The sequence below is a fragment of the Odocoileus virginianus genome, chromosome 7 (assembly GCF_023699985.2).
Source record: "Odocoileus virginianus isolate 20LAN1187 ecotype Illinois chromosome 7, Ovbor_1.2, whole genome shotgun sequence".
Lineage (NCBI taxonomy): Eukaryota > Metazoa > Chordata > Mammalia > Artiodactyla > Cervidae > Odocoileus > Odocoileus virginianus.
This window is the reverse complement of record NC_069680.1, coordinates 5,651,998-5,679,830: the sequence shown is the minus strand read 5'-3', so window position 1 is coordinate 5,679,830 and position 27,833 is coordinate 5,651,998. Positions and strand designations below refer to the sequence as shown.

Below are 27,833 nucleotides of genomic sequence, written 5' to 3'. Positions count from 1 at the left end.
AAGGACCCTGCACTCACAGAGCTTCCATTCCTATGGGGATAATAATTGTACCTACTTCTTCCCTGATCTGCTTGACTAAGTCTGTTTCCATAGGACCATGGACCTAATCTTTATAACACTTAGCAACTGTTGTAGTTTTTTCTTTGACCAAAGTCTTAACTCATTGAGGGCAGGCACAATGTCTGATTTCTTACTTTATTTTATTTTTAGCTCGTCAGTCACAGGTTCATATTAGGTTTTCCTTAAATACTTGTTTTTTTGTTTTTACAAAAGTTTATTCTTAAATGCACAATAGGTTCCAAGACAACACTTCATTCTAGCTATAGGCAGCAACAGATATTACGGCAGGGAATCCAGGTGTTTAAACAGGAATGGAACTAAGGGTCATCATTGCCTCAGGCACAAGGAACAGCTTACTTTTTGCCAGATTTCTTAATTCCACCGGTGGCCAGGGGGCCTTTCCCCGCGGCCTTTGCTTTTAGCTCCTCAAGTTTCTTCTGCTCCTCCTTCTGCTTCTGCTTGAATGCCTTATCTTCGTCCATCTCCTTGGCTTGCTTCTTGGGCTGCTTCAGGGGCTTCTTCATGCCACCTTTGCAGTCCAACATGGCACCTGCCGCCCCTTCCCCAGACCCTGCCACCGGAAGCGGCTCCTTAAATACTTGTTGAATGAATAAATGAAGTGAGATTATGCATAGAAAGGACCTGGCATAGTGAGACTCAGTGAAACATTATCTTCTATTATGACTTGACATTTATGCTTCTCAGTTTGAAAAATGACATAAGCCACATATATACCTACCTGCCTTTGACATCTAGTGCTGTGTAAGGGACTCTGCAGTTTGCCTACTTAACTGTCATTGCCCTTTCTCTTTGTTGGCAGACCCCAGATTTTTTGATTGTTCACCCTTCCTCTACCCGTAGATCTGTAAGTGGCACAACTGGGATTTGAATCTAAGAGGCAGGTTTCATGGTATGAGCTTTTAACCTTAAAAAAAAAAAATCACATATTGGTAAATATTTGCATATCATAAATCTGACAAGAAGTTAATATCCAAAAAATATAACTTCTACAAGTCAACAACAGGAAAACAAACAACCCAGTTAAAAACTGGGCAAAAGGGTTTAACTTTCTCTAAAGAAGATAAACAAATGGCTAACAGGAACATGAAAGATATTCAACATCACTAGTTATTAGTGAAAAGCAAATCAAAGCCATGATCGGAATCTTATCTCAAACCCATTAAGATGGATAGAACTCAGAAAATAACAAGTATTGGTGTGTATGTGGAGCAGCTGGAACACTTGCACACTGTTAAGCGAGAATTTAAAATGGTACAGCCCCTGGGACTTCCTGGTGATCCAGTCGTTAAGACTCCATGTTCCTATTGTAGGGGGTCCAGTTTTGACCCTTGGTCAGGGAACGATACCCCATATGCTGCAACTAAAGGTCCTATGTGTCACAAGTAAGACTCGGCACACACACAAAAAACGATATCTGTTACTTGAAATAGTTTAGCCAATAAAATTATTTTTTAAAAAATGATGCAGCTATATATGGAATTTGGAAAGATGGTAATGATAACCTGATATGCAAGACAGAAAAAGAGACACATGTTTAGAACAGACTTTTGGACTCTATGGGAGAAGGCAAGGGTGGGATGATCTGAGAGAACAGCATTGAAACATGTATATTATCAAGTGTGAAACAGATCGCCAGTCCAGGTTGGATGCATGAGACAAGTGCTCGGGGCTGGTGTACTGGGATGACCCAGAGGGATGGGATGGGGAGGGTGGTGGGAGGGGGGTTCAGGATGGGGAACACATGTAAGTCCATGGCTGATTCATGTCAATGTATGGCAAAAATCACTACAATATTGTAAAGTAATTAGCCTCCAACTAATAAAAATAAATGGAAAAAAACAAAACAAAACAAAAAAAAAAATAAAATAAAGCAAAGGGATAAAAAGAAAAAAAAAATGTATGGCAAAAACCACTACAATATTGTAAAGTAATTAGCCTCCAACTAATAAAAATAAATGGTGGAAAAAAATGATGCAACTACTATGGAAAATAGTGTAGTGGCTCCTTAAAAAAGAGACAGCATTTAATCCAGCATTTCCACTTTTGGGCATATACCCAAAAGAATTGAAAATAGGGTCCTGAAGAGGTATTTATATACCCATGTTTGTAGCAGCATTATTTGCAATAGCTAAAAGGTGGAATCAACCTGTGTCCTTTAGTGAATGCTTATTCATCTGCTAAGTCATGTCTGACTCTTTGCGACTCCATGGACTGCAACACGCCAAGCTTCCCTGCCCTTCACTATCTCCTGGAGTTTGCTCAAACTCATGTCCATTGACTTGGTGATGTCATCCAATCATCTCATCTTCTGTCGCTCCCTTCTCCTCCTGCCCTCAATCTTTTCCAGAATCAGGGTCTTTTCTAATGAGTTGGCTCTTTGAATCAGGCCTTTGATGAATAGATGGTTAAATAAATACAGTGGAATATCATCCAGCCTTTAAAGGAAAGAAACTCTGATATATGCTACAAGATGCATGAACCTGAAGACATGCTAAGTGAAATAACCAGATCCAAAAGGATAAATACTGTATGATTCCACTTCTATGAGGTATCTAGAGTAGTCAGATTCAGAAGGACAGACAGTAGACTGATTATTGCTAGGGGTTGAGGGTAGTTATTGATGAACAGGTACAGAGGGAGGGAGCCAGGGGGGCAAACCAGGATGAGCAGCTTGAAGCTGGGCATGGCAGGCCCAGAGTCAATATCCTGTGGGGTTGACCTGCAGTGCCAGCAGCATGAGTGTCCCACAGCCCACCATGCAGAGGTGAGTTCAGCTGAGGAGGCTGGAGGCCCATCAGGAAAGGCTCTGGTAAGTGCCTGAAGAAGGGCCCTCGCCTGGGCCAGCAGCTGCCCTTGGTTGTGGTGGAGTCCGTCAAAGTGGGTGCTGTGGAGAGTGGGGAGCTGTGTTGGTCCCTCTCAAAAAATAGGTGCAGAGTTTTAGTTTTGTAAAATGAAAAGAGTTCTGCAGATGGATGGTGGTGATGGTATCACATTGATGTGAATGCACTTGATGCCTTTGAACTGTATATTTGAAAGTGGTTAAGATGATAAATTTTATGTTATGTGTATTTCAATTTTAAAAAAGTTAATGATCAATTTTTTTTCATTTAAGGTTATCTATTAGTATGAGGATTATATTTCAACATAACTGATGTATATATGTGTATGATACATATATATAGCCACATATTAAAAATGAAAGTAAAAGAACTTTCTTTTTATTTATTTATTTTTTCATTTATTTTTATTAGTTGGAGGCTAATTACTTTACAATATTGTAGTGTTTTTTTGCCATAAAGAACTTTCTTAACTTCATTATCTCAGGCCTGTAGGCCCACCAGGTCTGCAAGTCATGGCAATCCCATTGGTGTTACTGGTGATATGAGCACATGTGGAGATGAGATTCTAGCCAATGGGATATGAGGATAAGTCCACTGGGGGTAATTCTGACATGAATTTCTTGATTAAAAAAAGACACATGGGAAGATAGGGCCTGTCTTCTGCTTCTTCTGTCATCTTCTTATCCTGTCCACCTGAGATGCCTAGAACTATAGCAACAATCTTGGAATCATGAACGGTGCTAATGGAGACAACTGTGACACACTGAGGATGTCAGAATTAAAAACTGCTTCATCCAAGATGGTGACTCGATGACATCATTTAATTCTAAACTAAACAACCCTGGGACCCTCTTTCCTCCAGGCTTACTGTATGATGTTATAAATCTTCTTTATTGTTCAAGCCATTTTGAGTTGAGTTTTCTGAAACTGGTGGTTACAGGCATCCTCACAGATGCAGAATATCATAAAATCAGGCCTAGGGTTTTCTGGCCCTTGGATTGCTTTCCTTTTGTGCAACCTTTCCTGAGTCAGAATAAATCTCACTTTCCTCTCCCAAGGAAGCACTGATCCTTTGATAGCAAAAAGTCTTTGGTGTGAGACTGGGAGTCTGTGGCAGTTGTGGAGGTGCACCACCCAGACCTCCCTTCAAGGAGGGACTTGCCATGGCTGTCTATTGGAGCCGAGTCCGCACTCTTCACAGCCCTGGCTAGTGACTGAGGGTAACGGCGGTGTGAGGCCTGGCCACTTCCACTCAGTGGAGGGCTCCTCTGACCAGTGGTCTTTCCTCTAGTGCCTTTTCCTGCCCACTGCTACTCTTCTCTCTTCTCCCTTTCACAGACACCACCGCCCCCCACCCCACCCCAAACGGCTCCCACACCTCACCTGGGGTCTGCTTCTCAGAGGACCCAGCTGGCACAGAGTAGAAGATCATGGATAACTCCTTTTGAGGGACTTGTCCAGCCTGGTCTGAAAATAGGAGACCTACTTTCTCCTCCTTGTCATTCTATCTTTCTAAACATATTCCTAATATCTTGAACAACAGATCAGTAGACACTCAATTATTTAGCAATGAAGTGCCTCTTAATGCCAGCTCAGCTTTGTACTGGAGGCCTTGAGTTCCTTATCTCAGGCAAGATAATCCTCAGGGGAATCCCAAGAGATGGGTACAGGTATCCTTATTAACAGATGAGGAAACCGAGTCCTGAAATGTTAGGTGATGTTGCCAAGGTCACATTGTCAGAATGCGGCAGATCTCATTTTATTCAGGTCTGGTTGTTAGCCCCTCAGAGAGCCCTGCTTTCCCACCTAAAGCACCTTCTCTACCTCCACTTCTTTGTGACTCTGCCCCACTTGATGGCTCTCTGAAATTACTGCTGTGTTTAGTGTCCGTCTGTCTCTGAAAGGGACCCTTTCCACGGCAGCGGTCCCGTCTTATTTACTGCTGTAACCCCAGAATCTAGAACCATATCTGACACCAACTCACTGAATGGATTAATAAAGAAAACTAAGCTCTCTCTCTCTCTCTATATATATATATCTATATCTATCTATAGATATAGATATATATATATAGATATAGATATATATAATTTATATATAAATATATAAAATATATTTATATATAAATATCTATATAATATTTATATATTTACTCTGAGATAATGAATGTTTGTTGTCTTAAGCCACTAAGTCAGGGAGTAACTTGCTAAGGCAGTGAGAGATAAAAACATTGTGCAGGCATTATATATTAAACATTTTAAATCAAGCCATTTCTGCCAGTTACTGGGATAGCACCTAAATTTGGAGTTGAAAGGATTCCCCGGTGACCCAAGCCCCTGGGACTGCAGTCAGGGTAACCAAGCCCCAGCATGTGCTTGTCCCAGTGGGCAGGCTTCAGAGCAAGGTTTAATGCTGTGTGCGTTCACACATCAAAGCTATTTTCACACAGAAAGTCTAAGTCGTGCTGTGTATTTCCTTGAGGGCCATCCTGAAAGACTGGGCTGTTTGAGACTCAGATGGAAGGAGGCAGCACCACCAGATACCAGAGGAGGGGTCATTTTCATTCATCGTTTTTCTTAAACTTGCCATTGAAGTAGGGCACCCAGTCCAGAATCAGCCCCTGTAAGTGACCCCCATAGGCCCCTTGGTGCCTGCTGTGGGAATCCAGTTTTGGGTCAGCTCTCAGTAGTGGGGGCCCAGAGGCCTGCTCAGCATCATGGAGCTGCCATACCAGCTCAGGGTGAGCCTGGACCTGGTGGCCGCCTGCTGAAACTAAACTCATATATATATATGTGTGTGTGTGTGTGTATTTTTAATTAATTTATTCAGGCTGTGTCGGGTCTTAGTTGCAGCCGGCGGGATCTTTCAAGCAGCACGAGGGCTTAGTTGCCTCATGGCATGTGGGATCTTAGTTCCACAACCAGGGATCGAACCCACCTCCCCTACATTGGCAGGTGGACTCTTAACCACTGGACCACCAGGGAAGTCCCTCAGCTCGTCTTTAAGGCATGGTTATAATCACTGTTTTAAATAATAAGCCACCACATTTGAATAACACTCCACAGTTTACAAAGTGTTCCCACAGTCATCTCATGAGGTCCTCATAGAAACTGCTGAGGTAGAGCTGACACTCTTCCACCTTCAGGTTCTTCTCACACTTCCTGGGCCTTCTGCCTGGAATGCTACCTCCACCCCGCCCCCAGCCCCATTCTTTGCCTCCATCCCTCTCTGCCCCCTTCTCTGTCACTTCCTTAGGAAGGCTGGCTCTGAACCTAGGAACCTGGTGTTACATGCATTCTTCATACATGGTAGTTAAACAGTTATGTAATTATTTTATGACTGGCTTCCCTGCTAGCTGAGGCTCGAGGAGGACAGGGCCTTGATGTCCCTGGATGGGTCATATACCACTGTGCCTGAAACACTGTAGTGCCCATTATACATATATGTATGTGTATATGAATGGTGTATATGAATATGACTGTCTATATATGTATATGTATAAAATGAATGACTTTCATTCATTAAATGAAGAAATCAAAACCTATGGTCTAAACCACTGAAGAAAACTCTTTTGTTTGTTACACACAATAAGAAATTTTTATTCATCATGACCTCAGGAAACATGCATCCACACACACACACGTACGATGGAGCTTAACTTATTGTGGACTAAACACGGATATTTTCTATTCTGTTCAGCTTGACTTCATTAAAAAATATTTAGTTCTAGTCTATTTCATTGATTTCATGACTGACTAATGTCTGAAGAACCTTGGACTAATGGACTCGCTCAAGGTCACCTAACTAGTATAGAGGGGAGGGATCAGAAGAATAATCCAGTATTTCCCACCTATGACTCTTAAGTGGTTTTCTTGTGCTAAGGCAAAACTATCGCAAAAGTCCTTTGTCAATTTTGATAACCAGAGAACAGATTTGTCCTTCTGATTGTTAGTTGCGGTTTAGGCAATCCTGGTCTCACTATCAGCAGGCATTTCAGTTTGGTTTGTCCAGGCACTTCGGCTCTCTGCAATGCAGCTGTCCACAAGTTTCTTCCTAGAAGCTCCAAAGGGAAAGATTTAGCCCTAATGGGTGGCACACCCAGACTTGCTGGAATTCTCATCCGAATCACACCAAACATGAACATATGGACAGAGGCACATGGCATATTAAATGATTTACTGGGGTCAAAGATCAAGTCAATGGCAGACATCCTCAGGGTCTGTAAGACTAAGACACTGGGTAGCCCCCGCTAGGCAGGGCCGTCAGCCTGGACCTGGTCAGCCGTCAGCCAGTTAATCTACAACGGCACCTTCTTTTCCTACCAGAGGGAGGTTTGACTTGAACTCCTGGGAGACCTGCCTTCTTGGAAGCTAGATTTCTCTGCTTCGGAGTCTAATTTAGCTGGTGTTGGACTCAGAAAGCCTAGAGAAAGCTGAAACTTGTTTATTTGTTCTTTTATTCCTGGATTTATAATTTGACCTAATATACTGTATGTCTGTACATGTGTTGATCTCAAAAAAATGTTTGAGCTTGCCTGCTTCTCAGGCCATGTTGGCAGGCAGCTGTTAAAGCCATCAGTGATGTTTGCTTCCAGTTACAAAAGAAAACATTCTCTATTTGGGGCTATGTTGTTGTTTTTTTCTTTCCTGATTTAAAAGGGGGAAATATGTTTCCCAGTAGAGATGTAAGGCTGCCCCCATCCCCTTCTAGGGCTCAGAATGACTAAGAAAACTTTTCAGCACACCTGGTTCATCATCTTTCTAATATTCATACTCTTTTTCTCTCCCTGAGGAAATATTCTTAAGGGATTTGGTTTAAAATTATTTGAGCAACTGGGTAGGTTTCTATCCCTTCCCTGGGGATACCAGTTTATAGCTCAACATCTCCCTCAAACACTGTTGTGTTTCTAGCTCAGAATGAGCCAGGTTGTGTCCCATTATCAGGTGTACTGATGAAATAACTGCTGATGGGACCAAGAAAACACAAGTAATTCTAACCTCTGCCCAGAACCTTTGAAGGAACGCATAAAACCCTGACCTTGCTTTGGTGCTTTAGAGAGACCATCTGGGGAAAACTTCATTTCCCAAAATATATATGAAACTGAGAGTTCCACTGGCTGGGAAGTAGGAAAAACCATATGGCAAATGTGGGGTTCACATATGCAAATATTTGTTTCAGAGAAAACTAAACATGGTAACTACACTCTTGAAGGACTGACCTGTACCCTGGGGAAGAGCATGGGAGGAGCTGGAGGTGGAGAAGAGTGAGGGATGGAGAAGCCAAACTTCAGTTGGGAAACAGGACACAAGGCAGAATGACTTGCTAGAGGGTGGAGGTGCCTTTGGAAGTGCTGGACCAAAGTTCAGTAACCAGCTGGAGGCAAGAGAGGCAGGGAGATTTGAAAATGAGGAATGGGGGCCTGTGGGGAAGATGTGGCTGCCTAAATGAAAGAGGCTTGGAGGGGAAAAAAAACGACTTGACAAATAGTACCTCAGAGGAATCCAGGGATGGTTAGGATCCCTCAAAGGACAGCTTTGACTCAAAACTGAAGAAGAGATCTGGGCTGCTACCTGAAAGGTCTCTACAACCCCAGGATTTCTGACTAAAGGACACAGTCAAGTTGAAATTGCTCAGCCACCGATTTAATGTGCTAATCACCTGAACCAAGTGACTCTAAGAGACAAGACTTTTATTTATTTTGGGTTGTGCTGGCTCTTCGCTGCTGCTTGGGCTTCTTTCTAGTTGCAGTGAGCAGGGGCTACTCTCTAGCTTGGGGCACAGGCTTCCCATCGTGGTGGTTCTCTAGCTGTGGGGCGCGGGCTTCCCATCGTGGTGGTTCTCTTGCTGTGGGGCATGGACTCTGGGGCACTTGGGCTTCAGCAGCCGCAGCAGGCAGGCTCAGAGATTGTGGTGCACAGGTTTAGTTGCCCAACAGTATGTGGGTTCTTCCCAGATCAGGGATTAAACCCATGTCTCCTGCATTGGCAGGCAGAGTCTTCACCACTGAGCCTCAGGGAAGCCCTGACACAAAACTTTTAAATAGTATCTTTTTTAAAATTTCAGATTCCAATTGTTCATTCCTGGCATATAGGAAAGCAATTGATTTTTTCTGCTGACTTTCTAAAATGGAATCTCACTCCATTTCTTTAGATCTTCTTTTATTTCTTTGATCAGTGTTCTGCAGCTTTCTATAGATCCTGTACATGTTTTGATAGATTTTATACCTAAGTATTTGTATTTTTTTGGTGCTATTGTAAGCGATAGTTAAAAAAAATTTCAAATCCCAATTGTTCATTGCTAGTCTCTAGCAAAGTATAAGAAATTAGACTTCTACCTTAATTGCTGCTTTGAGCTTGTATCCAAAGCCATTCTGAGGGAAAGCTGGGTCAGTAATCATAGCTGTCCCCTTCCCCATCTGTCCCTCCTTTCTCCTCTGTAAATATTTGTTGATCTCATTTGACTGAGTTGATGTTATGCTAAAGAACATCTAGGGAGGGGTGGGTACTGTTGAGAAACAAGGGGAAATGTGTAAGTCTTAAGGCTAAGATCTTTGGAGAAGAGGTCTTTGAGGTCTTGGTGTTTGAGACAGAATGATGGGTGTGGGAGAATTAGAGGTAGCAGCATCATGAAAAGGGAGAAAGGGCTTTACCAGACAATGTGGATAAAGACGTAGGTATATTATGCCTGATGTTACATGTAACAATCTACCAGAATAGTATGTGAATTGAGATCAGACTCTGGTTTTTGGCTCAGAGAAATTAGTTATAATTAAGTCAATGCTGTGTTAATGTTAATGCTCATATTGGTTTCAGAAAACAGAGAGATTACAAACACAAACTGCCTCTGTGCGACTTGGGGTTCATTGCTGACTTGATGTTTATCGGTTGTAACAAAGTGTGGCTTTCCGTGGAAACAGCGTTGAAAAAAAGAAGATTCTAGCGAGGGAAAAATTAGGAATTTGAGATGAGCAGATACAAACTACTATATATAAAATAGATAAACAACAAAGTCCTGTATAGCTCAGGGAACTATATTCAATATCTTTTAATAACCTATAATGAAAAATAATATGAAAAATCATACACACACACACACACACACACACACACAGAGGTGTCTGTGTGTGTAACTGAATCACTTTGCTGTACACCAGAAAATGACATAACATTCTAAATCAACCTCAGTTAAAAGAAAAATTTTTAAGTGAGAAAATTCTATCCCCTATCTTTTTATCCCCCAGTGCCTATCAAGGTACCTGGGAAGTAGTTCTCAATACACGTATATTGAACAAATCTGGAAACAACTTGGCAAATTTAATGCCCAAGTGCCCAAGTTGGGGGCAAGGCAGAGATGAGCAACTGCTATCAACACAATTGACAGAACAGTCCAATCAAGATTCATGTGGCTTCCTGGGGTTTTTGCAATAAGCAGTCCAACACTCTGGATGGAAGGCTGTTGCTGACCCAGTGATGGGGTATTTTGAAGACACGTCTCTACTTTGGATTGTAGGTGATTGGGAACTCACACTTTCACTAAGTCTGCAGAATATCTACTGAGCTGTCAGAGAATGAAATGTGTAGCTAGGGAGATCTGCCGGTGTGCTGGAGGACCATGAAGTGATAGGTTGATCCTTACAATCTCTTCTAGTCAAGATCACCTGTGATTCCCTTGAGCAGAAGCTCTTGAGCCTTGAGGGGTCGGGCAGCAAGTGTTAAGAGGCAGCAAGTGCAGTGGGGGAACCACTTCTAAGAGGGCTGCTCTGAGTTGTAATTACTTGCTGTATGAGGGAAGAGATAACCTCCCACCAAAGCCCCAGTTTTCAGTCTGAGTCCTAGGGAAATAATTTACACAAAATTTTCACCTGGGACACTTCCCTGAGAACTGACATATCATGCACATGTCTTTTGTGCCTCTGCAGACACTAAATAAGTTTCTTTAGGTGGTTACTATGCCCAAGAACACAACCGTTTTCTTCTTAGGCAAGGACCTAAAATTCAACAGTAATAATACTTTAGAGAGAGACAAATGTCCATTAACAGTTAAAGAGATAGGACTGGACAAGATCAGTTTTCATTCTAATACCAAAGAAGGCAATGCAAAAGAAAGTTCAAACTACTGCACAGTTGCCCTTATTTCACATGCTAGCAAGGTCATGCTCAAAATCCTCCAGGCTAGGCTTCAACAGTATGTGAACCGAGAACTTCCAGATGTTCAAATTGGATTTAGAAAAGGCAGAGGAACCAGAGATCAAATTGCCAACATCCACTGGATCACAGAAAAAGCAAGAGAATTCCAGAAAAACATCTACTTATGCTTCAGTGATTAGGCTAAAGCCCTTGACTGTGTGGATCACAACAAACTGTGGAAAATTCTTCAAGAGATGGGGATACCAGGCCACCTGACTTGCCTCCTGAGAAATCTGTATGCAGGGCAAGAAGCAACAGTTAGAACTGAACATGGAACAACAACTGGTTCAAAACTAGGAAAGGAGTACGTCAAGGTTGTATATTGTCGCCTGCTTATTTAACTTATATGCAGAGTACGTTGTGCGAAATGCCAGGCTGGATGAATCACCAGCTGAAATCAAGATTGCCAGGAGAAATATCAATAACCTCAATAGGCAGGTGACACCACCCTTATGGCAGAAAGCAAAGAGGAACTAAAGAGTCTCTTGAGGAAAGTGAAAGAAGAGTGAAAAAGCTAGCTTAAAACTCATTAAAAAAACTAAGATCGTGGCATCTGGTCTCATCATTTCATGGCAAATAGATGGGGAAACAATGAAAGCAGTGACAAAATTTATTTTCTTGGGCTCCAAAATCACTGTGGACAGTGACTGCAGCCATGGAATTAAAAGATGCTTGCTCCTTGGAAGAAAAGCTATGATAAACCTAGACAGTGTATTAAAAAGCAGAGACATTACTCTGCTGACAAAAATTGGTATAGTCAAAGCGATGGTTTTTCCAGTAGTTATGTATGGATGTGAGAGTTGGACCATAAAAAAGGTTTGGCACTGAAGAATTGATGCTTTTGAACTGTGGTGTTGGAGAAGACTCTGGAGAGTCCCTTGGACTGCAAGGAGATCAAACCAGTCAATCCTAAAGGAAATCAACCCTGAATATTCATTGGAAGGACTGACACTGAAGCTCCAATACTTTGGCCACCTAATGCAACAAGCCAACTTGTTGGAAAAGACCCAGATGCTAGGAAGGATAGAAGGCAGGAGGAGAAGGGAACAACAGAGGACGAGATGGTTGGATGGCATCACCAACTTAATGGACATGAGTTTGAGTAAGTTCCAGGAGATGGTGAAGGACAGGGAAGCCTGGTGTGCTGCAGTCTATGGGGTCACAAAGAGTCGGACATGACTGAGCAACTGAACAACAACAACAAAGAGGATTTATTGTGTGAGGTCAAGGGCATGAGCTTTTTTTTTTTTTTTAAATATTTATTTATTTAGCTGTGCCAGGTCTTAGTTGCAGCACGTAGAATCTTTTTTTTTTTTTTTTTAATGTAGAATCTTCAGTTGCAGCATGTGGGATCCAGCTCCCTGACCAGGGATCAAATCTGAGCCCCGTACATTGGGACTACAGAGTCTTAGCCACTGAAACACCAGGGGAGTCCCAAGGGCATGAGCTTTGTAATCAGTCTAGTTGAGTTCAGTTTTTTCAGTTCTGCCTACGCTAGCTTTGTGGCCTCGGACAAATCGCTTGATTTCTCTGAATCTCTGAGAAACAGGGATGATGATAACAATAATATCCATTCTGTTGAGGTTATAGGCTATTGTTGCAGGCATAAAGTAGTGTACATTAATTATGATTGTTGGGACAAAATTGGCGTCACTACTCCCTGAAAATTGCTCCAGGAGAGAGTCCATTTAGAAGCACTGACATGTGGCATGAATAGTCTAGTCAGGAAGTCTTACCAGCTAAGGATTTTCATGGGAGGGCTGCAAGAGGGCTAAAACATGAGTTTGCTTTGAGGAGTGGGTGGGATTCAGATCTGAGAGAACTTTTCTAGAAAGAGAATAGGTGGGAGCAAATGCTTAGAGGCCAGGATAAACAAGACATTCATGTCACCTATCAAATTCTGCCTGCTCTGCATTGCAACTTCTCTAACATGCTGGTATCTAGTTTAACATACAACAGGCTTTGCCATCCCTAATTTACACATGGTGAAACTGAGACTCGGTAAGATTAAATGTGTTGCCCAAGGTCACCTAGAAAAGAAATGGCAGAGCCAGGGCTCAAATCCAGACTGTCTGGGCCAAACCCAAAGGTCCTTCTAGAGTATATGCTGAATGTTTGGAACACAGCATAGTTTCAGTTTGGATGGAATGGAAGGTTTCCTGCTAGGGCTCTAAGGGTGGCGAGAGGGCTGGGTAAACCAGAATATTGAGTGCAAGGCAACGGGGTTTGTATTGACCACAAAGCCTAGGGTGGCAAAGTATGTGAGCAAGTAAGCCACATAATCTAATATTTATCCAGGATTTCCAAGCTCAAGGCTCTGTGGAGGCATAGGCTACACCAACTAACAATTAGGCAGTTCAGAAGGGAGAAAGCTACCCCTTCATCATTAGTCCTGAATGATTCCTCCTCTTGAACTTATTTTCTTGATTGTTATTCCTCAGCAATTTCCACCCCACAGATAGCATCATATTTCAATAATGAGCAAAGTGAAAGAGATCCTGATTGGTCCTGGATTCAGTAGTGAACTACAGTGATGAAAGTGCTCACACACGGACTATTATAGCACCCTGAGTACCACTGAATCAAGCCTTCCATAAGAGCCTTCTACATTCTTTTCCTAAGCTGAAGGTTTCAGTGTAGGTCAATGGTGAAAGATGAATTGCTAGGGAGCTAACAGACAATGCCCACTCTTTCCTTACATTGTGTGAGGGAATTTCTCAACTGATTAAGGAGAAGTTTGCTTGGGATCTTAAGTGTGTAGCTGCAGTAGCAATTCCTTCTGTCCTCCAATCCCTTTTTTTAAGTGAATTTTAAAATGAATGCTAATCTTCAAAGCTTCAACAAATGTATATGCCCTATGGCCACATTTTTACTGTTAGGAATTTATCAGCAAACTCAAGAATGTGAGTATGGAGTGCTCTTTATTACGCCAAAACATTGGAAACACCTGTTTTCACTACTGGGGAATTGGTTGAGTAAATTGTGGTCCATCTTACTCAGTGGAATGCTATGTAGCCATTAAAATGATATTGTTGAAGAATATTTAATGGCATAGAAAATGTCAACCTCCCATGGCACATCTAAGCATTCTTAACAGAATTGGTATAATTTGATCCCTTAGATAGGCAACCACACTGGCTCTGTCACCACCTGATCTTCAACTCTTAACCTTACACTTGGGATGCTGGAGATGTTGGAATTAATTAGCAAATCTGCAAATTCCAGCATCTTCTACTTAGTGCCGTGCCATCTTTAACCAAAGGTGCAACTGAGTGTAAAATAAGTTCTTGAATTTATTAAAATGAGTTACAACACAAAGGCTCTCCATTTAAAAAAATAAAAAGAGAGAAAGGAAGAAACTCCCCTCCTTCCAGCTCCCCTCAAGTCTCTAATCTCATCTATGAAAAAGAACTGTACTTTACTGTCCACAAAACAGTCTGTTTTCAAAGTGAGAGAATTGCTCTGTGAGGAGAGCCATCAGTAACTGCGGTTCACGAATTCCTGCTTGTTTATAGAAAGCAGGGGCTAAGGATAGACACTTTGAAACCACCTGTGAAAGAATTAAAGACCAAGGGGGGCAAAACCCCCATCACAAACAGAATCTCACTGATCAAGTGTGAAAGAAAAGGAAGAAAGAAAAAAGCCAAGTAGATCTTTGCAGGCAACCACTAGATGGACATAGAATTCAAAAACATTCTTTAGTGAGATCAAGGATAACAGGCTTTGAAGCCTGGAGGGCGGGCGAGTCTCAGGACCAGCCTGGCCATGGCAATCCCCACACGGAAGCATCCACAGTCTTGCACTTCCTGGAGTAGAGCATTTAAATGGGAACAATGTCACATTTCACAGCTATCTTATGGCCAGTGACCTTACGGGACCCCAAAGGAAAGACAGATAAAAAAATGATTGTTCTCAACAAGTTCTTGAAAGCGAAGAAGTCACATAGGCAACCTCGAGAAACAACTTCAAAATGAAAATGTCCACAAACTGTTGCATGCAGGGTGGCAGGCAAACAGTGCTTATTTATTTATTCACCTATTGATTCTTTTTACTGAGGACTCAACAGTGTGTTCTGACTCTTTACAGAATACACACAAAGATAAACTCCATTACCACAGGTCATTTGTTTACAAGGATGTTATTATTGTGGGAGAGGAAGAGGTCACAACTATTCTGAATTATTTAATAAATTTGAAACAGGTTTTATTGTTATAGAGACATAGTATTAGACCAGAAAACCCCCTATACATTAGGCATGTCTTTTAGGCCAGAATTTCAGTGACACTTCTCATGCCCTAACTATGTGTAAGTGAATCATTTCAATTTTTTAAAGAGAAAATTTAAAATAAATAAACATTACACATGTGGGGAAATTCCCTCTCATCATGGCCCTCCAAATCTCCCACCTTCCTTCCCAGAGGCAGCTATTATCATGAATTTGAGGTGTATAATTCTGTTCCAATTTTTTACCTTTACCTGAATATATATGGTCCCTAAAGAATTATGATACTGTTTTGTGTGTAAATTTTTTGGTAAATGGTATCATACTATATATATTGCTCTGAATTTATTTTGCTAGTACACTCAACTTTATGTTTTTTCTACCTATCCAGGTAATTTCTTTATTCCTTTTTTAGACTTAATTCTTTTTAAAGTCTTTATTGAATTTGTTACAAATACTGCCTCTGTATTATGTTTTGGTTTTTTGGCCAGGAGGCATGTGGGATCTTAGTTCCCCAACCAGACATTGAACCCATACCCCCCTGCATCGGAAGGTGAAGTCAACCACTAGGCCACCAGGGAAGTCCCTGGACTTAAATGTTTTAGAGGAAGAAACCAAGAAGGAAGAAAAAGTTTATACATACAGAACAGTTCCATGTACCCATATGTTTCTGCCTGACTCTGACTAGGACACTTGAATGTCAGGAAGACTTCTTGGAAGAAGGGAGGTCTACATTCAGTTTTTGAAAGAGAGAGAGAGAGAGAAAAAACAACAACAACTGACAAAGAATGTCATAGTACATTTCAGAGAGACCCCTTAAAATAATATTCTAAACAAGGAATTGTTGAGGTTTGCTGTGTGATCTTTCTTTCGCTATTTAGAATATGGGTTCTATGGCTTTTTTTTTCTATTTTTACATTTTTGTTAGGTGAAAGTTTCAACTGTGAAAGCTCTGTTTAAAAAGGAACATAATACTAATCAAGATTTACTAAAACCAAACAACTTCAGAAATTCAATAAAACACTAGCATTTAAGTCCAACAGGTGACACACAAACCAATTACAAATGAAAGACTCTTTGGTCAATGGGGTTGCTGGTGTGTGCTGAATAAAATACATTCAAAATGTATTTGCAGTGTGAGATAAAGATATGGAGGTCACAAGTAAGTGCCACTTGTGTTAGTGGTTTTAATTTTACCTTGTCAGCGCCCCATGTACAAAACTTGAGAAACCCAGACTTTGATTTGTTCAGTTTCCTTAAGGAGGGGCCACAGAATCCTTGAAGCATGATTTGAAAAAGATGGATAAGATATTCCACCCAAAATTCAACATCACCTTTAATCTTGCCCTCTCCTCCTCTAATCCCTAGGTAATGTTTTGTGCTTCTTTTGCAGGAAAGCAATTTTGCTAATCACTTTAGCACCAATTCTTGCATCCCTGGCAATACTCAGAACTGCTTCCATCCAAGTCTTTGATGTGGGAAAGAAACACACACACTCTTTCGCATGTAATCTGCAAACAATTCACCTCTTGCCAATGAATGCACAGCACTCCACTTTAATAGAGAGCAAGTTCTGTGGAGGTTTCTAATCCTTTCTGCCAAAGAGAAGAGAGAGAATCACTCAGGTAGCCCAGCCTCATTCAGAAGTTAAAATCACTTGGAATGTTTTGTGGTGTGTTTGGGGCTTTTTAAAAATATCACTTGCTGAAGATTACTGCTCTCAGGGGAAATCAAAACAACTCAAGATCAAAAAAAAAAAAAATAAATAAAAAATAAAAAAATAAAGATTCCTCAGCCCCAACTCAAACAGGATATTCTTCTCAACTCAGATAACTCTTGATCTAAGTGTATTACAAGAAACCTGCTTTAATCCCTCAAAGCAATGGTGTTATAGATAAGTAGCGGTAACATAGGTGGCTTAAATTCCAGAAGTGTACAAAAGACTTGGTTGGAAACAAAACTAGAAAAGAAAGAAAGCTCAATTCTGCATTGCTGTGACTTGAAGAGGGAAATTTAGGGCAGTAAAAATGCAAAGAATGACCCCTAAAAAAGAAATAGCTATAAAAGTCTAGATTTGTCTTAATGGTCTTGTGTGTTGCTTACAGTATGTGTCTGAATTTGTGTGTGTTAGGGGTATGTTTGTGTAAGCATTTTAAGACAGGGAAATTGTTTTACTGATTTCTGGATCTAATGGGGTTCATTTGAAAAATCTCTTTATATATTTTACTATGATAGTACCACATTCTGAAGCTTTGTTTCACAAAGGACTTTTAATAATTTAACCAATTTTAAATTTAATTTAAAAATTTTAAAAATTCCAGCATTTTCTCTGTTTAATCATTTTTCCTAATGTATACCTGCTTACTTAAATGCAGTGAGTATTCTTTTTCCTTCCATCAGTAATTGTCATATTTTCACAATCTGGGTATTAATTTTTATCTACCTCCTGACATCTTAGTTAACATATTTCCTCCTTGGAAGCAAACACTTGTACTAGGTTAACATCCTAGTTAATGTCTCCCCCGTCCCCAGCTCCTTCATTTTAGCTTTCTGAGGCAAGGTAGTGGTAATTTTTTCCATTATTTCTGAAATATGCTTGAAAATGTATAATCACTTTGCTGTGTGCCAGAAACTAACACAACATTGTAAATCAACTATATTTCAATTTTTAAAAATCTATAATTTCTCAAGATCTCCATCTCTCATACCACTCAAGAGAAGGAGAAGAATCACTGTGATCAGACCCACAGCTTCCCTAGCTTCTCTTAACAGATAATATTTATTATTCAATAGGCAATCCACACAGTTAATAGTCTAAAACTTCAAAAGGGATGAAATAGAGTATAGTGAAAAGAAACCCTATCCTGTATCCAACCAGTTCTCTTCCTGGAAGCAAACGCTGGTAGGATGTTTTGTGTCCTTGTCCAGAGAGAGCTAGCACCCAAAAAGTCGAAGCAGGTCAGTGTAGTTTCCCACCCGCCCCTCAACGGCAAGATATTATATACACTCCTGCATTTTGCTTTTTCACTTAATGTTTATTAGCTACCCTTCTGAAACATTCCATCTGTTCTTCCTCATTCTTTTTCACAGCTGTTTGTTTACTGTTCTGTTCTATGGATGTTCCATAATGTTTTTAAACAGTTTGAAATACATTTGTTCTAAACATTTCTATTCTGTGTCAATGGCTTGTTTCTTCTCAGGTTGTTTCTGTGACTCTACTGTGGGTGCTGCTGAAAAAGTAACACGGATTTTAATTAACTGTATCATGGAAGGCTCTTCAAAAATCTTTAAAACTTAAAAAAAAATTATCTAAAGGAATATGAGTTTATGGTTTTCAAAAATCTGGACTTATGGGAGTTGTGTGATACTAAGACTTTGTTATTTCCTCTCGTTCTCGTCATGGATCCCACCTGCTTCAACATTTAAAATTCCTTTATTCATTGATTTTCCTATGTGGGTTGACATAGGATACTGAATTGAGAATTTCCTTCTACTAACTGATATTAATTTTAACTCTCTTAACCTACAAAATGTTAAATAGTGCTTTATATACCTTTAATTGAATACCAGTTCAACAGGCTATCTCATATATGACTAAGGACTCAAATCAAGGAAACTGTAATTCAGTTGACCTTCTCTTGGGAGAGCTAGAAAAGTTGTGGGTCTGATCACAGTGATTCTTCTCCTGCTGTTGAGTGGTATGAGAGATAGAGATCTTGAGAAATTACAAATTTTTTAAAATTGTAGTTGATTTACAGTGTTGTGTTAGTTTCTGGTGTATAGCAAAGTGATCCATATATATATATTCTTTTCCATTATAGTTTATTATAGGATATTGAACATAGCTCCCTGTGCTATACAGTAGATCCTTGCTGTTTATCTTTTTTGTATATGGTAGTTTGTATTTGCTAATCCCAAACTCCTGATTTATCCCTCCCTCCCCCTTTCCTCTTTGGTAACCATAAGTTTGTTTTCTATGTATGTGAGTCTGTTTCTGTTTTGTAAATGTGTTCTTTCGTATCATTTTTTTAGATTCCATGTACAAATGATGTGTGAGTTAAGTCACTCAGTTGTGTCTGACTCTGCAATCGCATGAACTGTAGCCTACCAGGCTCCTCTGTCCATGGGATTCTCTAGGTAAGTGTACTGGAGTGGGATGCCATTTCCTTCTCCAGGGGATCTTCTCAACCCAGGGATTGAACCCAGGTCTCTTGCATTGTAGGCAGGCTCTTTACCATCAGAGCCACCGGGGAAGCCCAGTACAAATGATATCATGTTGTCTTCTCTGTCTTACTTCGCTGAGTATGATAATCTCTAGTTCCATCCATATTGCTACAAATGATATTACTTCATTCTTTTTGATGGCTGAGTAGTATTCCATTGCATGTATATATCACATCTTTACCCATTCATCTGTCAGTGGACATTTAGGTTGCTTCCATGTCTAAATAGTGCTGCTGTGAACATTAGAGTACATATATCTTTTCAAACTAAGAGCTTTCTCCAGCTATATGTCCAGGAGTGGGACGGCTGGATCATATGGCAACTCTTAGTTTTAGTTTTTTAAGGAAGCTCCATGCTGTTTTTCATAATGGCTGCACCAATCTACATTTCCACCAACAATGTATGAGGGTTCCCTCTTTCCCACACCCTCCCCAGGATTTATCATTTATAGACTTTTTTTGTGGGGCCATACCCCGCAGCTTGTGGGATCTTAGTTCCCTGACCAGGGACTGAACCTGGGCCCTTGGCAGTGAGAGCACAGAGTCCTAACTTCTGGACCACCAGAGAGCTCCCTATTTGTAAATTTTAAAAGTATTTTATTGATTTGGCTGTTCTGGGTCTTAGTTGTTGTATCTTTAGTTGTGCAACTAAAGTGCACTGTTTAGCTGCACTCCTAGTTTCAGCATGTGAAATCTAGTTCCCTAACCAGGGATCAAACATGGGCTCCTGCATCAGGAATGTGGATTCTTGGTCACTGGACCACTAGGGAAGTCCCTGTAAACTTAAAAAAAAAAAAGAGGTATTTATTTTTTGGCAGTGCTGGGTCTTCGTTGTTGCATGGAAGATTTCTCTAGATGTGGTGAGTGGGGGCTACTCTTCCTTTTGGTGCACAGGCTTCACATCGTGGTGGCCTCTCTTGTTGGGGAGCATGGGCTGTAGGCACTTGGGCTCAGTAGCTGTGGCACAGGGGCTTAGTTGCTCTGCAGCATATGGGATCTTTCTGGACCAGGGATTGAACTGGTGTCCCTTGAACTGCAAAGTGGATTCTCAACCACTGGACCACCGGAACAGCCCCCTGTAAACATTTAATGATGACCATTCTGACCAGTGTGAGGTGGTACCTCACTGTAATTTTGATTTGCATTAAGAGATGATAAACAAAGGATCCTGGGTTGTGCCACACATCTGCTGAGATTGGTCATGCTTGAGGAAAGCATAAGCACCTGGGCAAAATTTCCTTTCCACTTTCTGTTGGCTCCTATAGCACCCAGAGGCCCATGCCCTGGCCAAGTGGGGATTTGAACTCCTCACTTTATCTTGCCAAGGCTGGTATCTGTGTGATTATTGTTTGGTTCTACTGTCAGACTGACTTCAATTTCAGGTTTTTCATCTGTCCATTTCACTCCTAATTTATGAGCTTCTAGCACATATGTGAAGTTAAATTTCTCTTTCCGCCCCCCTTTATTTTAAATGGTGAAGCTATTCTAGCGGAAAGCCCATCATCTGTTGTGAAGGAGAGCTGGTGTTGGCTTGAGGCAACAGAGTTGGTAGTCCAGTGGCCATTGTCTTGTGTTAGAAGCAGGTGGTTTTGCTAAGTTCCACGTGTTCGGAAACTTCTCTGACTGGAGCTTGCATTGTTAAAGGAGGAACTCAAGTTGTACTCCTTTTTCAGGTCAATCTGCTGAACCTGGGATGATCCCCAGGGGCTATGGACTGCCTCCTGCTTTTCTCTCCATGGTAGGTTTTAAATGCAGGGGATTTTTCTCACTCATCTTTCCATTTGAAAGATGCCATAAGAAAGGGGAAAACACTGCCATGAGAAAGGGCGAAAAGCAATCATATAGAGTATATAATTCTTTAGAAGTAGTGACATAGGTTCTCAAATGAGAACAGTGAAATATGGGCCTAAAAGTCATAATTCTCTTTACATAGTATATGTATGTATATATGTGTGTGTGTGTATACACACACACACACACACACACATTTTTTTAAAACTAAAGTAAAAATCCCCCAAATTAAATAAGACCAATATTTATTCCATTCATATCCAAACTTTTGTTTGTATTTAAAAGCTGAACACAATCCACCATCTGTTCAAAATAATGTAACTGAATGCTATTTCAGAAAAGTTGTCTTTTGTGTTTTTCACATTTTTAACAGGACCCCAAACCTAGGACAAGATAAATTATATTCTGTGGTTTTAGTCACTGTAATGAATGACTCAAATGAAAAAAATTTACCTGAAGGTTACACATTCTTAAATTGTAATAATTATAGAAACAGAAACAAGGTTATATTTGACCTTGTACTTTCTTCCAGAAGATCTGAAGATGCTTAAATTTTTTCCCTAGAACTTATCATTTTCTTCTTGAAAAAGAACTCCTATTTATATATATTCTATCTCAATAGTAACTTTATTTTTATGTATGTATCTATGTATGTATTTGGGCTTCCCAGGGGGCGCTAGTGGTAAAGAACCTGCCTGCCAGTGCAGGAGACCTAAGAGTTCAATCCCTGTGTCGGGAAGATCCCCTGGAGGAGGGCATGGCAACCCACTCCAGTATTCTTGCCTGGAGAATCCCCATGGATAGAGGAGCTTGGTGGGCCACAGTTCATAGGGTTGCAAAGAGTTGGATATGACTGAAGCGACTTAGCATGCACAAACCCATGTGTGTTTCTCACAGTTGTAAAGGCAGAACAGTATCTTAGAATGACATCTGACTCTCTGGAAAATCAATCTTTTTAGTATAGCTATAAGTTTGGATAATTAAAAGTTTTAAGTAGTAGTTTAAATTTTGTTGGAGATGACTTATGGGATATTATTTTTATGTCTTTCTTTTGCATTTGGGATGACAAGGTAGGGTTTCATAATATCACAAATTTCTAACTCAGGAAACACAGCCTTCACGTGCATTACAAGTTTTGCCAAGATTTTCTCTAAAAAGTCATAAAAGGGTAAAATAAATTTACAGGTAAAAAAAACCTTTATTTTTGTATAATAGATTTAGATGCACAGAAAAATTGTGAAACCAGAGTAGAGTTCTTACATACTACCATTATCAACATTTTATGTCAGTATTGTGCATTTGTAATGATTAATGGACCAACCAGATTTCCTTGGTTTTTACCTAATATTCTTTCTCTTTTCTGCTCTAGGATACCACATTCCATTTATTTGTCATGACTCTTGTTTCCTCTTGGCTGTGACAATTTCTCAGACTTGCCTTGTTTTGGATGATCTCGACATTTTTGAGGAGGACTGGTCAGGTAGTTTCATAAACCATCCTTCAGTTTGGATTTGTCTAATGTTTTTCTCATTATTAGACTGGAATTATGGCTTTTGGGGAGCATGGCCACAGAGGCAAAGTACCATTTTCATCATGTGTATCAAGGGTACCCACTATCCATGTGACTTACAGCTGATGATGTTGAACAGGTGTTGATCACCTGGGTGAAATAGTGTTTGTCAGCCTTCTCCATAAAAAGTTACTCTTTTCTCCCCCTCTTCTTTACATACTATATTATTTGGAAGGAAGTCACGGCATGCAGTCCTTTTGGGAGTATGTGTGTGTGGTGGGGGAGAGTAGTTGTGCTCCATGTCCTTGAAGGTGAAGTATAGCAAATTGTTTGGAATTACGTGGGAGATTTACAAAATGGACTTTTAAAAATATTAAAATTAATTAGCTTAAATTGAATGAAATGATTTTGTACATTCAGGTACAAACACCTCTTAGGTTTTTTCTTTTTTAAAAAATTCATTATTTATGTAATATATGTTCACTGCAGAAAACTTTGAAAATACAGAAAAGGGTAAGGCAACAGCAGAAAGAACTTTCCATAATTCCACCTCTCATCAGCATCCATTTATAGAATTTGAACATATTTCCTTCTAGTCTTTTCTGAATAAAGTAACTGTTTTTAAACTATTTTAAATTGTTTCATATGAAATAAAAATATATTATCTTTGAATATGACAAAGACAGTGGATTCACAGAAAAACAGATCACATCTTGGTGTTTCTAATAGGATTTCAGAATATAAACTGCCAACCTGACAGAAATAGAGGAAAACAACAGAGAGGAAAACAATATAAACAAAAACAATACAATGGGAAAGACTAGAGATTTCTTCAAGAAAATTTGAGCAGATACCAAGAGATACCAAGGGAACATTTCATGCAAAGATGGGCACAATAAAGGACAGTAATGGTATGGACCTAACAGAAGGAGAAGATATTAAGGAGAGGTGGCAAGAATACACAGAAAAGATAACCACGATGGTGTGATCACTCACCTAGAGCCAGACATCCTGGAGTCTGAAGTCAAGTGGGCCTTAGGAAGCATCACTACAAACAAAACTAGTGGAGGTGATGGAATTGCTGTGAAAGTGCTGCACTCAATATGCCAGCAAATGTGGAAAACTCAGCAGTGGCCGTAGGACTGGAAAAGGTTAGTTTTCATTCCAATCCCAAAGAAAGGCAATGCCAAAGAGTGTTCAAACTACCACACAATTGCACTCATCCCACATGCTAGCCAAGTAATGCTCAAAATTCTTCAAGGAGGGCTTTAACAATATGTGATCCGAGAACATCCAGATGTTCAAGCTGGATTTAGAAAAGGCAGAGGAACCAGAGATCAAATTGCCAACGTCCGTTGGATCATCAAAAAAGCAAGAGAGTTCCAGAAAAACATCCACTTCTGCTTTATTGAATATGCCAAAGCCTTTGACTGTGTGGATCACAACAAACTGGAGAATTCTTCAAGAGATGGGAATACCAGACCACTTAACCTGCCTCCTGAGAAATCTGAATGCAGGACAAGAAGTAACAGTTAAAACTGAACATGGAACAACAGACTGATTTAAAATTGGGAAAGGAGTACGTCAAGACTGTATACTGTCACCCTGCTTATTTAATTTATATGCAAAATGCAAAATGCCAGGTTGGATGAAGCACAAGCTGAAATCAAGATTGCCAGGAGAAATATCAATAACCTCAATAGGCATATGACACCACCCTTATGGCAGAAAGCAAAGAGGAACTGAAAAGCCTGTTGATGAAAGGTGAAAGAGGAGTGAAAAAGCTGGCTTAAAACTCAACATTCAAAAAACCAAGATCACGGCATCTGGTCCAATCACTTCATGGCAAATAGATGGGGAAACAATGGAAGCAGTGATAGACTTTATTTTCTCAGGCTCCAAAATCACTGCTGATGGTGACTGCAGCCATGAAATTAAAAGACGCTTGCTCCTTGGAAGAAAAGCTATGACCAACCTAAACAGCATAATAAAAAGCAGAGACATTACTTTGCTGACAAAGGTCAATCTAGTCAAAGGTATGATTTTTCCAGTAGTCATGTATGAATGTGAGAGTTGGACCATAAAGAAGGCTTAGTGTTGAAGAATTGATGCTTTCGAACTGTGTGTTAGAGAAGACTCTTGAGAGCCCCTTGGACTGCAAGGAGACCAAGCCAGTCAATCCTAAAGGAAATCAGTCCTGAATATTGGAGGGACTGACTCTGAAAGTGAAGCTCCAAAACTTTGGCCACCTGATGTAAAGAACTGATTGACTGGGAAAGATTGAAGGCAGGAGAAGGGGACAACAGAGGATGAGATGGTTGGATGGCATCACCGATTTGATGAACATGAGTTTGAGCAGGTTCCGGGAGCTGGTGATGGACAGAGAAGCCTGGCGTGCTGCAGTCCATGGGGTCACAAAGAGTCAGACATGACTGAGTGACTGAACTGAACTGAATCTGACGTATAATTTCTGAAAATAAAACTTTAGACTCTATCTTTCTATTTATGTGATGCTCAAATGTTTATACATTTATCGTTAGTCCTCATTTCTTCTTTCTTATACTCTCATTTGTTCTTTATTTTACTATTACAGGAGACACATTTTAAATGAAATAAAATTTGAAGAAACTTAGGTGGCTAGTCTTAAAACTCTGGCAATGATCTAGGCTTCTCCAACTGTCTTGTTGCATGGTGTGTTTGGATGCATAACAACTGTAATTTTCTTTTTGGGAGGCTTTATTGACTTTGTAAAGGTGATGCAACAAGGAAAAGTACAAAGTAAAATTACAAAATTCCATTACTAGAAATAACCATTATTAGCATTATTCTATAAAGTCTCCTTTTGAATATATATAAATAGGGACAAATTTACAAAAAAGGCTCATATAATACATACTACACATACACTGTTATTTAACAAAAGAAATTGAAGCTGAAGTAAAATGATGAAATTACTAAACTTTTGTTATATGTTCTTTTGCAAGACAGTAGTTCCTACAAATCCTTTTAAACTTTTGCAAAAAGATTATGAAAAGCATAAGAGGCTGTAGATTCTACATGTTAACCCTTAGAAAGTATTAATAGTTAAGACAAGGACAGGATCTACTTTAATTGTTTAGAAGCAGCTTTTATTTAGATACCAGACCTGCCTGATGGTCAGAGGAAAACTATATCATTAGGTGTGGCTATATTAATTGAAAGGGATCCTAGAAGACTCTGAATCCAGTGCCTTATTCCTATTCCATTTTCTGTTGTGTATGGTGAAGGCTTAGGACTTCCCTTGTAGCTCAGTTGGTAAAGAATCCGCCTGCAATGCAGGAGACTGGGGTTCGATTCCTGGGCTGGGAAGATCCCCTGGAGAAGGAAATGGCAATCCACTACAGTATTCCTGCCTGGGAAATCCCATGGACAGAGGAGTCTGATGGGGTACAGTCCATGGGGTCGTAAGAGTCGGACACAATTTAGTGACTAAACCACCACCATGGTGAAGACACAGTTCAGAGTAGGAAATTTGGGGTTAGAATGTCTAGATTTGATACCTGTTCTGTCATTTAGGAATGGTGTGACCATATGCTTCAGTTTCATCTTCTGCAAAAAATATAGTTTAATCGTATCTTATGTGGTTATTGATAAGAGTAAGTGAGACAATACATGGAAAGCTCTTCTAATAGTGCCTGATACACAGTCAGTGCTCAATAAATATATGCTATTATTATTATTATAAATTGTCATTCACAAAATAATCTCATTCTTTCTCATTCATCTCAGAATAATTCCCCTGCTAAATCTGCTTACTTTTAAAGTTAAAGGCTGGGGTCCTGAGGGCTTAAGAGGCATGTGGGCACTGGCATATTGGATGTGGGAGTAGTCTCCTGCCTAAGGTTGTCATCTATGTTTACAGGAATGTACATAACACACAGTTCTAGCCTTTTCACAATCCTAAACATATAAAATACCTATAACAATAATTACTACTATGCAAGTCAGTTACACGGACATACACGAAGAACTTTACATCTGAACTTAAACATCTTCTCTAAAAGTAAACTAATATTAGTATTTCTAAATTCCCAGTGAAATTCATATTAAGTCTCATACATTTTACAGCATAGGAAATATAGGCCATATTCTATAGTAACTTAAAATGGGATATAATCTACAAAAATATTGAGTCTCTGTGCTATACAACTAGAACTGATATTGCAAATCACCTATCTTCTGTTAAAAAAATAGAAAAAAGAAATTCATATTGAGTCTTATGTTTTAAAATATTATGAATTTCATGTTTTTGGCATTCTAAGTTAAAAGTAGTCCAATGCTTACAGTTTACTTATTATGCAAATTCTAAATTTAAAATGCCTTATAAAAACAAGGTAAATTTCAACCCCCCTCATATTATTTCGCTATGTTTCCTGGATTTGAACTTCAAGGGAGTTGAAAACTTTTCTAAAGATGTTCTGAAGTCCAGTGTACTCTTTTCATTTTCTTTTTTTCTAGCTATTAAGGTGTTTATTTTCTTTGATAATAAAACACCATTCAGTATTCCATGAAGATATGCATTTACTTTTGTTACAAATGATTTTTTTCAGCCCCAGCTGATTTTTTATCTTTTTTTTTGGCTGCACCATGCAGTTTGCAGAATCTTAGTTCCTCAACCAGAGATTGAACCCAGGGCCTGGGCAGTGAAAGGATGGAGTCCTAACCACTGGACCACCAGGAAATTCTCAACCAGCTGATTTTTTAAAATAACCTGTCTCCAAAAAGATTTTTAAAAGTGCTTTTTGTGATGTAGTTTTTTTCAAGTTTGATTTAAATCCCACATTTTTGCTTTGTTTTGTGAGGGAGGGAGGGTTGATGAAAAATTCTAGGTGCTCCTCTGAAGGGTTTTTTTTTCAATAGCTTAGGAATTTAGGGGTACACCAAATCACCACCAAATAACAGAATATATGCCAATTTTCCATTTTGGCTTTGCCTTTCTGC

At 39.8% G+C, this 27,833-nt stretch overlaps 1 protein-coding gene and 1 pseudogene across 1 annotated transcript in view; both read right to left on the bottom strand.

Annotated features, from left to right (window-relative positions):
• Positions 1-181: 181 nt before the first annotated feature.
• Positions 182-27,833, bottom strand: part of LOC139035957 (translation machinery-associated protein 7-like) — a 29,595-nt gene continuing 1,943 nt past the window's right edge. The window contains exon 2 of the mRNA XM_070470061.1: positions 182-985. Coding sequence (XP_070326162.1) covers positions 414-605 — 192 coding nt within the window. The 5' untranslated portion in view covers positions 606-985 and the 3' untranslated portion in view covers positions 182-413. The remainder of the gene's footprint in view (positions 986-27,833) is intronic.
• LOC139035958 (cytochrome b-c1 complex subunit 10 pseudogene) lies at positions 979-6,105 on the bottom strand (annotated as a pseudogene).